The following is a 12,356-nucleotide window of genomic DNA, read 5'->3' as shown; positions in this document are numbered from 1 at the left end:
TATTCAAGACCCCCGAGAACACTCCCAGGTCCCTCGATTTTTCCTAGAAGTCTCATATTTAGACTTCCAAGATTGAAGAAGTCTAGAAACAGGTAAAATTAAATGAGTTGGCATTGCATGTAATCAAATTGTTCTTTTCATTCACAGCGTTCTTGAAGTTGTCGTGTACAAACTATTGAGCTATATTGTTCGTGCATAGTTTCTAGACCTTTTTTGTATAAAATTTAAATGAAGAGAGTAAAGTTAATTTTTGTAATTTTATTATAAACGGCACATATTAAGTTATATAATATGGAAATAGAAGGAAGTGTTTTTTTATGCAATACAAAATTTGCCGTCTGAAAAGCAAATTGTTCATTGCCCCATCCTGTATTCTCTGCTGTCAGTGTTCGGTTGTGTCGATTGGTCATCGGATGCAGTTGTATCCACTCATCTATAAACGAAGTGTTTGCACAGCAAGCTCGACCACGGGCGTTATAATCCGCCAACCAAAGTTTCGGAGATTGCTGCAGAAATTCACATCGATCGCCCATAAGCTTTATGAAAAGGAAAGGTTCCAAATAGTGTCTATTCACTTTTTGCTACTACTTGTTTGGTCGAAATTATCATTGTTCATTTCGCTGTGACTCTTATTTATTAAGCCCCGTGGGTGTGCTCATTTTTCGCAGGTCCACTCCTGCTTTATTTTTAGTCAATGTTCGGATCTTTCTTTTCGTTTCTTTAGAGAGCTATGCTGGTCTACTACTACTTTTTTTATCCTTCACATTTCCTCCTGAGAAAATCCATTTTTCACGGTGTTCTTGTAAATTCCCAGTATATCTTTAAATTTTTGTATTGTCGTAAATTGCAGAGACTTTACGATGTTTTTTTTCTGCTATATTATGTATTTTCTGCTATATTATGTATTTAGGCCATAATCTTTCAACAGTACTGAATAACGACTTTTGGTAAAATTAAGCGACAAAAAGATAGAGGATCACTCCGATTTTTTTGATTTGGCAAACTCATCGCGTTACTTTTTTGTAGGTGTATTTAAGTTACGTCCTACCGGGGTGGTTCATTATTAACTCTTTTTTGTTTCAAATTGTGAAATAACCACTTTGAAATTGAAAGTTATGAAATTTGATCAAGTTTACAAATAAAAACTTTGTTCAAAGTTATCCTCTAGTGTTCTGGAACGCAATCCATTAAAACCAGTTGTACCACAATACAGACCAAATTTCGTGTCAGCAGATACAAACCTTCCCCCTTTGAATAAAAAGAGGACGTGCGGGGAGCGGGGCTTTTCAGTTAACATTATCGTTTCATTGGTATTGGTTCTCATTTGTGTGATGGCGTTAGAGCAAGTGGCTCAATGCGATGAGCTCGAAAACTAACATTTGTTTGTACTCAGACGTCGAACCGCAGTTAGTTTTTAAGCTTTTGCTTTGCAAAAAAAAGCCGTATTAAAATCGGTTCAATGTCTGTTTGTCTGTCACACGCACTTTTCTCAAAAGCGACTGTATCAATTGACACGAAATTTGATGAGAAGGTGGAAACTGTGAACGCCCAGCCATGCATCCTTCTACATTAAGATTTAGGGTGGAGAGGGGGGGGGGGGCGGTATGGGGAACATGTAAAAGGGGGATGTAAAAATTTATTTCACTGAATATAGTCATGTGATTAGTATTTTTTGAAGCCGATCTTAGTTTTAAGATTTAAAGGCGGGGAGTGGGATGGGTGGAAAGTGATGATTGTTTTAACGGACCCATTCTCAGAAACCACCCAACAGAAAAATCAGAAAAAAATCATGCAGCTGCCCTGCCTAGTGCCCAGGCCCCAATTCACTCTCCATGTCGATATCTGTTCAAATTAAGTTAATAATAGTATATTACCATATTTTTAGGGAAATGGTGTAAAATCCCCCTTCAGTTTACCCCAGAGTTATAAAAGTTGGTGGTAGTATAAAATATAATATGAAGCATATCATCCCCAAGTTTGATCAAAATCATACTATTAGTAACAAAGTTACAGTAGCTCAAAATTGACTTTACCCTGTAAATTAACTGCAACTAAATATCAATATCACACTAAAGTGGGTAGTCAGACATGCTAAATGCATATACATAACGGGCTACGTACAGATAGGATAGTTCTACACTCAAGTATACTCACAGAAGAATCAAACAAAACCTTTCATATCTGAAGCGCCCAGCTTCCGGTTTCCTGACTTGCTACTTTGTTGACAATGTGCAACTCTTCATATGACGGTTTGTGACAACGGAAGCAGAAAACGCGATCTATATATTTTTGCTAAAATTTCGTCATTTTCGTTACAATAATAAAATATCAGTTATTGATATGGTCGATTGAAGAACTAGTTTTTCAGAAATAACCGATTCGATAGATTTCGAAAAGCTTTCAAAAATGTATGGGTCGTGTATTTGCTCTGAATCGTCGCCTGTAGCGCCAATGGAAAGTGGCGCATAGACAATAGATATATTCAACCGCATTCTAGGACGCGCATTCTAATTAGCAAACAACATGGATACGTTCTGATGAAGGACTAAAGCAAGGAGACTACATGCAGGAGATTCATCTCCCGGCCCATTGCCGGAATTTGCACGGTGGAAGAAAATCATTGCGGCTGAATCTTTTTTCCCGGTTCTGCGCCTCCCGGTGGGACTTTGTGGAAGTGCTTCATTTTTTCATCAATGATTTCATAAATGCAAACTGATGAAAAATGAATCCATCCATTTAGCGTGGTTCTTATCGAGAATTGCAACTACCCCACTTTCTGCATAACATTGTAATCATTCATCCAAGCTGGTGATAAAGTCAGAGGTGAGAAGGGACAAGTTTGTCATTAATGAAAATATCACTACTCCACTCATAAATTGCGCAGGAAGTAAATCATGAAAGCAAACAATTACAAATTCACTAGTTCTTAACTCCTGCTTCTAAACACATTACATTTCATTCCGTAAATAGGCTATTTGATGGGTGCGGTATAATCTGTAATAGAAACGCTTTCCTCTAAAAAAATCATCCAGGTTCAACTGGGAGGAATTGAGTTTCAAAGCGGAGTCCGCCAGGATTGCAATTTATCATCGATATTATTTCTTCTTGTTCTCGGTGATGCTTTGATGTTTAAATGAGGCAATTTATTATCTGCCAATGTACTTGATTGTAGTACACGGTTCTTAAATCAACACGCACGGTTCTTAAATCAGTTCGTGTCAGAACCTAACATGCATACCGCAAAGTTTATCCTGTCGAAAGCTGGAAGACTTGCACACGAGTATTGTAGGCGTTCTGACTGACTATAATTCATTAGCTGGACATATGTTTAGGAATTATTCAAGATGATATGTGCCCTCCTGTAAATTATGATTGCCTTTCACCTCTGGGGTATAGTGCTACAACCGCACCTACCCGTCATCGCTCACGATTACCCGAAATGCCCTTCAGCTCCCCCCACGACTTGCCTCCTCTACTATCCTGCGCCAAGTGCCCTTGGGGTGACCCGCTCATCGACCACCTTGGGAGAGTGAATTGCACTGCATGGCATAGCACGCAGATTATTGCGGCCCGCTCCCTTGCACACGATGCGCTGGTTAGTTTTTCATGGTGTAACAGTGTGAACTAACCATTAAATGTAATACATAGTGTGAATTAACAATTAAGTTTACTACAACTGTATTATTATACATTCAACTGTCAAATATTTTTTCAAATAAATATGATTCCACAACATACTGGCGACGAGGACGGTCGTGTTTTTCGTTTTTCCGATCGCGAGTTGCCACACAGTTTGCCGAATTTTTACGTGTGCAGGCGGAGCAACAAACCGCCATCCTAAAAATTCTTGAAAATTTCGCTACCGTGACGGTTGGTAGAGAAAAACATCTCTACAGAGGTAAAAAAACAAAACATCCTAAAAAACTTTAAATGTGAGAAATATGATGGCGTTACAACGGCTAGTGTTTTCGTAGATTATTTTGAAGCCCAGTGCCACATGTGGGGAATCGCGGATGATATAAGTTCGAAAAGAGAATTATTCGTATCATGTCTAAAGCCGGAAACCTATGGTGAACTAAAAATTGCATTTGCGGACGCAAAGAAAAAATTTGAAAACCTGACTTACACGGAAATCGCGGAAAAATTCGTGAAGCTTTTTGAACGAAAAACCACGCGCTTCAAAGCTCTAACGAACTTTTGGAATTGTGTGAGGAAAAAAGATGAGTCATTCGAATCCTACGCGAACAGGCTAAAAGACATAAGTCGCGGTTGTGGCTACGACGGCGACATGCTAGAACGTCAATTACGTGATCGGTTTGCAACGGGTCTCAACCATCCCCGACTTGAAGTGGAATTGAAACAAAGGTGGCCAGAGCTAAAAACATTCGATGATATTGAAGGCATAGAAAACGAAGTGTCGTTCGCGGAAGTTTTCAAAATAGCGCTGTCAAGAGAGTTGGCGGAAAAAGACATTGTAGAAAGTGAATGCGCGGAAGTGAAAAAGACAGTAAAACGTCGTTCGAAAATCGGTAAGCGGATCCGAATTTTGTCGGAAGAACAATGTTTAAGATGTGGTGCGCGTGAAAGACATTCAAAAGACAACTGCAAGGCGGCGAATCACAATTGTGAAGCGTGTGGCAAACGTGGACATTACGGGTCGTGCTGTATAAGAAAAGGCAGAGCTAAATTGATCGCGAGAGACAAAAAGAAACAACAGCGTATTTACAACGTAAAAAATAGTGATACATCTATTTCGAGTTGTGAGCAAGTTTTTAAAGTAATGAGTGCCATTGCTAAGAAAAGAAACATTGACGTTAAGATAAACGGTGTCACGTGTACGATGGACTGGGATCCGGGCGCGTCAGTTTCCATTATAAGTACAGATTTTTGGAAACAGATCGGATCACCAACGCTTAAAGGGAAGCCAAAACTACGAGCTTATGGCAATTTCGATTTACCTTGCCAAGAGGAAAGCTACAGTGACAGTGACGCTGAACAAGCGAACGCGATCTTTGAAAGTAGTCGTGGTGGACAACGCGAATCCAATGTTATTTGGCTTAGAGTGGAATGAAGCCTTCAATTTGCCACTGCCCGAACCAGTGTACAACGTAGATCGTGTCAACAACCACGTGCAGCCGACAACGAAACCACTGCATCAGAAGTTAAATGACATATTGGAAGAGAACAAGCAGCTATTCGAAGAAGGATTGGGAAAAATAAATAACTACCAAGTTAAAATTCACGTAAAGGAAACAGCAACACCAATACATATTCCAGCCAGGCCAGTCCGATTCGGAATTCAAAAAAGCGTGGAATTCGAACTTGAAAGGTTACAGCAGCTTGGAATTATCTCACCTGTTGACCCCAACGAAACACCGATCGAATGGGCAACACCCACTGTCAACGTGGTAAAACGAAATGGAAATATACGTATTTGTGGTGATTTTCGTGTTACACTGAATCCAGCACTAGTAACAATACGACATCCAGTACCAATATTCGAAAACATCCGTCAGCAGCTTGCCAAGGGTGAGAAGTACATGAAATTAGATCTACGCGATGCCTATCTACAATTCGAGATTAGTCCAGAGTCAAGAAAATACCTAATCATATCCACACACAAAGGTTATTTTCAGTATAACCGTATGACTCCTGGTATATCGAGTGCACTCGGAACATTTCAAAATTATATGGAAAATCTACTTGCTGGCATACCCAACGTTGCAATCTATTTCGACGACATAGGCATTACAGGTCCAGATGAAGATAGCAATCTAAGATCATTAAGAGAAGTTTTTAAACGTCTGCGTGAAGCTGGTTTTCGTATCGAAAAGAACAAATGTAGCTTTTTTCAAGACAGTATCGACTATTTGGGCCATCAATTCAACCGAAAAGGGATCTATCCAGTGGAAGACAAGCTGATAGCAATCAAAAATGCTGCAATACCCACTAACAAGAGGGAGTTACGATCTTTTCTGGGATTGGTCAATTTTTACGAGAAATTCATACCCAACTTACATGGAGCATGTTCCGAACTACACACATTAACTGGTACAAAGTCGCAATGGCGATGGTCAATAAAGGAACTTAGGAAGCAGACGAAACATAACCTAATATTACGACGAGTAATTGAGTTAATTGAGCGTCACTGGCCAGACACGAAGTGTATCAACAACGAGCTGAAACCATACTACGACAAACGGGAGGAACTATCATACGAAAACGGTATTTTGATGTGGCAAGGACGAATTATCGTGCCCGATAATCTTCAAGAAGTAACATTGAGGCATCTTCATAGAGGGCATCCAGGCATTGGCTCTATGCGTGCGTTAGCGAGGTACTATGTATGGTGGCCGAACATCGACAAGGACGTGGAACATACAGTGAAATCATGCATGGCATGTCAACGGCAACGCCCAAAACAATCTGAACTGCCAATCTACTTTTGGTCCCTGCCAGAGCATTGTTGGCAACGACTGCATGTGGACTTTGCAGGTCCCTTCCAAGGAAAAATGTGGATTGTGCTTGTTGATGCTTTATTAAAGTGGGTAGAAGCAGATGTACTTTATGCTGCCACCACAAGAACTTTGTGCGAATTCCTAGAGGAGAAGTTTATAACATTTGGTTATCCGGAAATTATCGTGTCGGATAATGGTAGTCAATTTACGTCAGAAGAGTTTCGAAATTATTGTCGAATAAAACATGTAACGTCTTCACCGTACCATCCGAAAACTAACGGACTAGCCGAACGATTCGTACGAACATTCAAGGAGCGCATGAAAGCCAGTGAATATGATGGTTTATCACGTCAGCGCTTGCGCACATTTCTACTTACATATCGAAACACACCACACTCCTTTACAGGGAAGGCACCATCTGAATTTTTGCTAGGTCGACGCCTGCGAACTTTATTTGACAATCTGAAGCCTAATGTACGGCGAGAGATGCATTTTAAACATGTAAAACAAAATCTTCAAGCAGAGCAGTCTAACAGAGAGTTCCAACCAGCACAACCAGTATTCGTAAAGACAGACATCGAGAAAATGTGGGAACCAGCCAACATAGTCGAAAGAACAAATCGATATTCCTACCGTGTTCGAACAAAGGACGGTGTAGAAAGAAGACGACATGCAGATCATATCCGAGAACGGAGGGTAATACCACCATCAATCGACTTCCGGGATGTTTCAGACTTTAAGCGAAACAGTTTCCATTACCAATCTGCAAGCCCGACAGCAAATGATGAACAGGAACATCAGCAGTCTATGCAGCCCGCTATACCGTCGCATGAAAACGGAAACATGAGTGAACAAGGACAATACACCGAAGCACAACAAATTAAACATCCAGTACGGCGAAGCCAACGGCTAAGAAATCGACCCAAGAGACTAGTCGAAGAGATGTAAAATTACTGAAGGAAGGAGAAATGTAACAGTGTGAACTAACCATTAAATGTAATACATAGTGTGAATTAACAATTAAGTTTACTACAACTGTATTATTATACATTCAACTGTCAAATATTTTTTCAAATAAATATGATTCCACAACACATGGAGAATAAACATAATAAACAATCCGTATTGGAGCAGGGCCATTATTATTAACCATAAATTGATAAAAAAAATCAAAGAAACAAGGAAGGAGGAAGACCTGAGTGCGTTTGGGGGCAGCACAAAAATGCGTCGTCCACCGCAGCGATCAGCGAAAGAGGCAGCGAGGGCTGACATACCCGATGTTACACCGCGGCACCCAAATAAGGAGGAAACCTTATCGAGTGGCGCGACTGACCGTGCGGAGATGGCAACTCAAATACCCTGTAGTGCCCCTATTTCGAAAAAAAACCCAGTCAGAATCGCTAGTCCTGAGCAGATGGATTCGGACACAAACCCAGTGCAAGTGCAGTTGACCGTCCTAACTAGAGCCTAAGAGGAAAGGCTCATTAGGAAATTCCCAGCAGTGGTGAAGCGTACATACGGTCGGCAACGTTCCCCCAGAGCAACATCAGCAAAGGCATCAAAAACGGGCTGATGGAACTGGAGGAATTATGGGATCGCATTTGCTTCTATAGGCAAACGTGGAGAGCAGCGGAAGACGATTGGAGGGCAGAAACAGCCGCATTCCCCGCTGAGAACGGTGCTTGCGTCAAACGGACCGCAGATAGCCCACTGCAAAGCGAACTGGGGGAAGAGCGGAAAGAGAACGACGTGCCTGAAGGAGACTTTAGCAAAGTAGTTTCCACGGCCCAAAAAAAGAAGGTAAAGAAGAAGGAAAGGGAAACAACTGGCTACGCCGCCAGAGACCTGTCTGTCCAAAGACAATGGGGTTTCAAACCAAAAGTCAGGAGTAGAAAAGTCAAGGAAACGAAGGAGGACTAGACCGTTGACTCTGGTGATTAAGCCGACGGAAGACAAAACATTTGCGGAAGTCCTTAACGAAATCAGCTACAGGATGAACCCGAAGACAACGGGGCAAAGGTGTCTTCCATACGGAAAACGAAGAGTCGCGGAGTCCTCGTCGAACTAAGCCCAAAAACGACTAGCAAGAGTACGTTCTGGCAACCGGTCAGGAAGCTATTGGGGGGAAGGCTTTTGTTTTTAGCCTAGAGGAGGATCTTGACTGCCTCATAGAAAAGGTCGAAAGTAGAAGAGGCGATAAAGCCCGAATGTCCAGAGGCAACCAATGCCCAGATAGATATCACCTCTGTAAATCCTCGAGGCCAAAAGCTCACCGTGGTGGAAGTCTCCGAGCAATATAAGAGGAAACTCCTTAGCAGCAAGAGAATCAACATTGGATGGGTATGATGCAGGGTGCGAATGCGGATAGTCCCCACTAAGTGCTACAGGGCTCTTGAATGGGGCAGCCGGGTAACTAATGTGAGGGGACGTGTTCTCCTCGAAGCATTCGCGGAGCTGGACGTGGTACTGGCGAATGTTGGGTCTTCGTACACTTTCCGGGGAAGGGGCCTGGGGTCTATAGTGGACCTGACATACGTGAGTGCCACTTTAGCCAGTAGAATCGCTTGGCATGTCAGTGAGGACTATACTCACAGCGACCACCAGGCAATCTGCATAGAGATCAAGGGCGGATTGAGCTCCAAAAAGAGTTTTCGCAAAATGCCGGGTGGTATGCTTGGCTGGATAGTGAAAGCGTTCGAGGGGGACACGTTTTCCGCGGTGGTCAAATCCGACATATCCCTGAATGGTACGGCTGGAGAGAAAGCCACCCAGATCACTCGATGGGTGACGGAAGCATGCAATACTACTATGCACAGAAGGCGATTGCTCCCCAGTAGGCAACCCAACTACTGGTGGAACAATGAAATCGCGAGTTTGCGAGCCGCATGTTTTCGGGCAAGGAGGCTTTGCCAGAGGCTCAGGGGAAAACCCGGTGGCGACGGTCGAGAGGAGGCATACAAGCAATTGCGTGGCCGCCTAAAGGAAGCCATTCGGAGGAGCAAAAAGAACTGCTTCAAACAGCTGTGCCGACCATGCCGACATAAACCCTTGGGGCGAGGCTTACAGAGTGGTGATGAAAAGGCTGCGGAAATCACCCCAGGTGACCTGTCCGCGCCTCCTGAAACAGATTGTTACCACTCTGTTTCCCTCACCACGAAAATAGGGGAAGGCAAGTTTTTGTCCAGCCAAATGACGGCATAATACCGCCTGTAACTGTGGAGGAGCTGCGGGAAACATGTGGTAGGTTCGGTGATAACAAGGCCCCAGGTTTGGATGGCATCCCCAACCGAGCTTTGAAACTGGCAGTGCCTAAAAGAAGGAATATTCCCTGCCCAGTGGAAAAAGCAAAAGTTGGCGTTGCTTCCGAAGCCTGGCAAGCAACCTGGAAACCCAGCGTCGTATCGTCCTATCTGCCTGTTGGATACAATGGGGAAGATGATGGAGAGAGTCATCTACAACAGACTCCTGCCCATCGTCGAAGCCAGCAATGGTTTGTCGGAACGCCAGTTTGGTTTCCGACGCGCCCACTCTACGGTGGACGCAATTGGCATGGTGGTAAACCTGGCAAAAGGTGCACTGATTTCTGGCGGCTGCTGTGCCGTGGTGGCGTTGGATGTCAAAAACGCATTCAACTCGGCCAACTGGAATAGAATTAAACGGGCGTTGGCTGACATAGGTGTCCCCGGATACTTAGCGAATTTGGTGGAAAACTACCTCTCAGAGAGGACTCTCTGGTACGGGACGGATGAGGGCCCCAAAGAGTACATTGTCACAGCCGGGGTACTACAGGGATCAGTACTTGGTCCCCTGTTGTGGAATATCATGTATAATGGGGTGCTTGCTCTTCCCGTCCCAGAGGGGACTACGATTGTCGGCTTTGCTGATGACCTAGCTGTGGTTGTTGCAGCAAAACACCCAGAAGATGTGGAGGTTTACGCAACGGAAACAGTGAGAGCGGTAAAGTCCTGGCTAGAAAAGGCCGGGCTGACCTTGGCGGATGCGAAAACGGAAGCGGTCTTGCCGCCACCACGGCACTTGCAAAAATGTTGCCAAATATTGGTGGGCCGAAACATTGCCGGAGGTTGGTGCTAGCCGGAGTGGTGCGCTCCATCCTGTTCTATTCGTCGCCTGTGTGGGCAGAGGCGCTTGCAAACTCTCAGAGACGGAAGCAGGTGAACTCGGTTTACCGGCGGATGGCTTTGCGGGTTTGCAGTGCTTTTAGAACCACATCAGATGAGGCAGTATTGGTGGTGGCAGGCATGATCCCGGTTGACATTCTGGCCAAAGAAATGAGTGTCCTGTACAATGCAAGACATATGGAGGGGCATGCACAGCGTAGAAATGCGGCAAGGTCAGAGTCGCTTGATCTCTGGCAACGCAGATGGACCGAGTCTGCGAAAGGTCGTTGGACGCACAGGCTCATTCCCAACGTTAGGGTGTGGCTTGAGCGAAAACATGGGGATACCAACTACCACATTACCCAGTTCCTCACGGGACACGGTGGTTGCTACAGGCAGTATCTGCACCGCTTTGGGTTGGATGATTTTCCGAACTGTCCCAGATGCGATGGCATACCGGAGGATCCAGAGCATGTGATGTTTCACTGCCCACGATTTGCGATGGAGAGAAGGAGCTTAAACCAGGTGCTGGGCAGAAAGCGGGACCCCGGAGAGCTTAGTTACTGAGATGCTGGAGTCCGAGGAGAAGTGGCTTGCGGTTAGCTCCGCAATCATCCAAATGCAGGAGGAGTTGCTGAAAGAACAAAGAAGGAGGAAAGCTGCAAATAGGAGAAAGATGAGTGCCTAAGAGCAAACCTACCTCGCGAAGTAATACCTCAATGGTGGTCCCGCGGGGCTGGGGCTGGAGAGACCGGGGGTGGTTTTTAGTGGGTGTGAACCCCACACGCGCCCGCTGTTGTTCCGCCGTTCGGGCGGCGGAGCTGCGCGGACGTGTCTTTCTAAGATTTTCCACCTCCGTGTACGCACAACAAAAAAAAAAAAAGGTGTCTGGACTATGGACACACGTCAACAGCTTACAAGGGATCAGACAGGAGGACAGCATGTCGGAGAAGCGGCCAAGTGGGTCATCAAGCGAAGGCCTACAATGAAACTGAGAGTTGCTTATCTGCAGGGATCGTAGCGCGTCTGGTGAGAGCGTCGCACACACTGCAGGCTCGGAATTTTTAGGACGGAATTAGAAAGGACTTGAGTGCGAACGCCATGACCCGCATTTTACAAATTAACATGCACAGGAGTGCAACCGCTCACTAGTCGCTAGCACAGTTCGCTGCGGAAGTAGATGCTGATTTAGTGCTAATTAGCGAGCAATACCGAAGGAGAAGATGAAGGATTTTCGGTGCCAGCTTGATCCTCTGGAGGACGCAGTTTTGAGCACGGAGGGGCGAATCTTAGTAGGCGGGGATTTTAATGCCAGGGCCCGTGAATGGGACATGCCTCAGTCAGACTCCAAAGGGAAATGGATTTTGGAAATGGCAGCAAGAACCGGACTCGTAGTTTTAAACACCAGGAGCATTCCTGACATCACTTTTTCGTGAAAATCTCTGGCATCATCGGTGGACGGGTGGCGAGTCTTCTCAGCAAGTGATCACCAGTACATCGCGTTCGCAGTGGTAGACGCTACTTGCCGACGAGCACCAACGCGACGCTCCCCCTGCCTGTGGAATGTCGCGAGGGTGAACATCGGGAAGTTCGTCGAAACTCTTGAAGCAGGTAGGGCCGCGCTGGAGGGTGGCAATGTCGCAGCTGATGCCGTCGTAAATTCAGTGATGAACCTGATAATGACGGCGTGTGAGGCTTCCATGCCCCGGAGGGGATCCAGGCGCGACAAGCCTTACTGGTGGACGGCAGAAATCGCCGACCTACAGAGGGAGTGCCATAA

The 12,356-nt window shown here is 44.9% G+C and overlaps 1 protein-coding gene across 1 annotated transcript; it reads left to right on the top strand.

The window, feature by feature from the left end:
- Nucleotides 1-4,288: 4,288 nt before the first annotated feature.
- Nucleotides 4,289-7,406, top strand: LOC119648460 (uncharacterized protein K02A2.6-like). Its single transcript, XM_038050217.1, has 2 exons — nt 4,289-5,018; nt 5,062-7,406. Exons 1-2 carry the CDS (start codon nt 4,289-4,291, stop codon nt 7,404-7,406), a joined length of 3,075 nt encoding a protein of 1,024 aa, XP_037906145.1.
- Nucleotides 7,407-12,356: the final 4,950 nt, after the last annotated feature.

The sequence above is a fragment of the Hermetia illucens genome, chromosome 2 (genome assembly GCF_905115235.1).
Source record: "Hermetia illucens chromosome 2, iHerIll2.2.curated.20191125, whole genome shotgun sequence".
In the NCBI taxonomy this organism is placed as follows: domain Eukaryota; kingdom Metazoa; phylum Arthropoda; class Insecta; order Diptera; family Stratiomyidae; genus Hermetia; species Hermetia illucens.
Note: the sequence above shows the minus strand (reverse complement) of the source record. Positions and strands in the feature narration are given on the sequence as shown.

Bases quoted from the DNA above. Each gene is read 5' to 3' on its own strand.
- LOC119648460 (XM_038050217.1), top strand. From the start codon at position 4,289: ATGCTAGAACGTCAATTACGTGATCGGTTTGCAACGGGTCTCAACCAT. The intron at 5,019-5,061 runs GTAGTCGTGGTG...TATTTGGCTTAG, and splicing joins AGCGAACGCGATCTTTGAAA to AGTGGAATGAAGCCTTCAAT.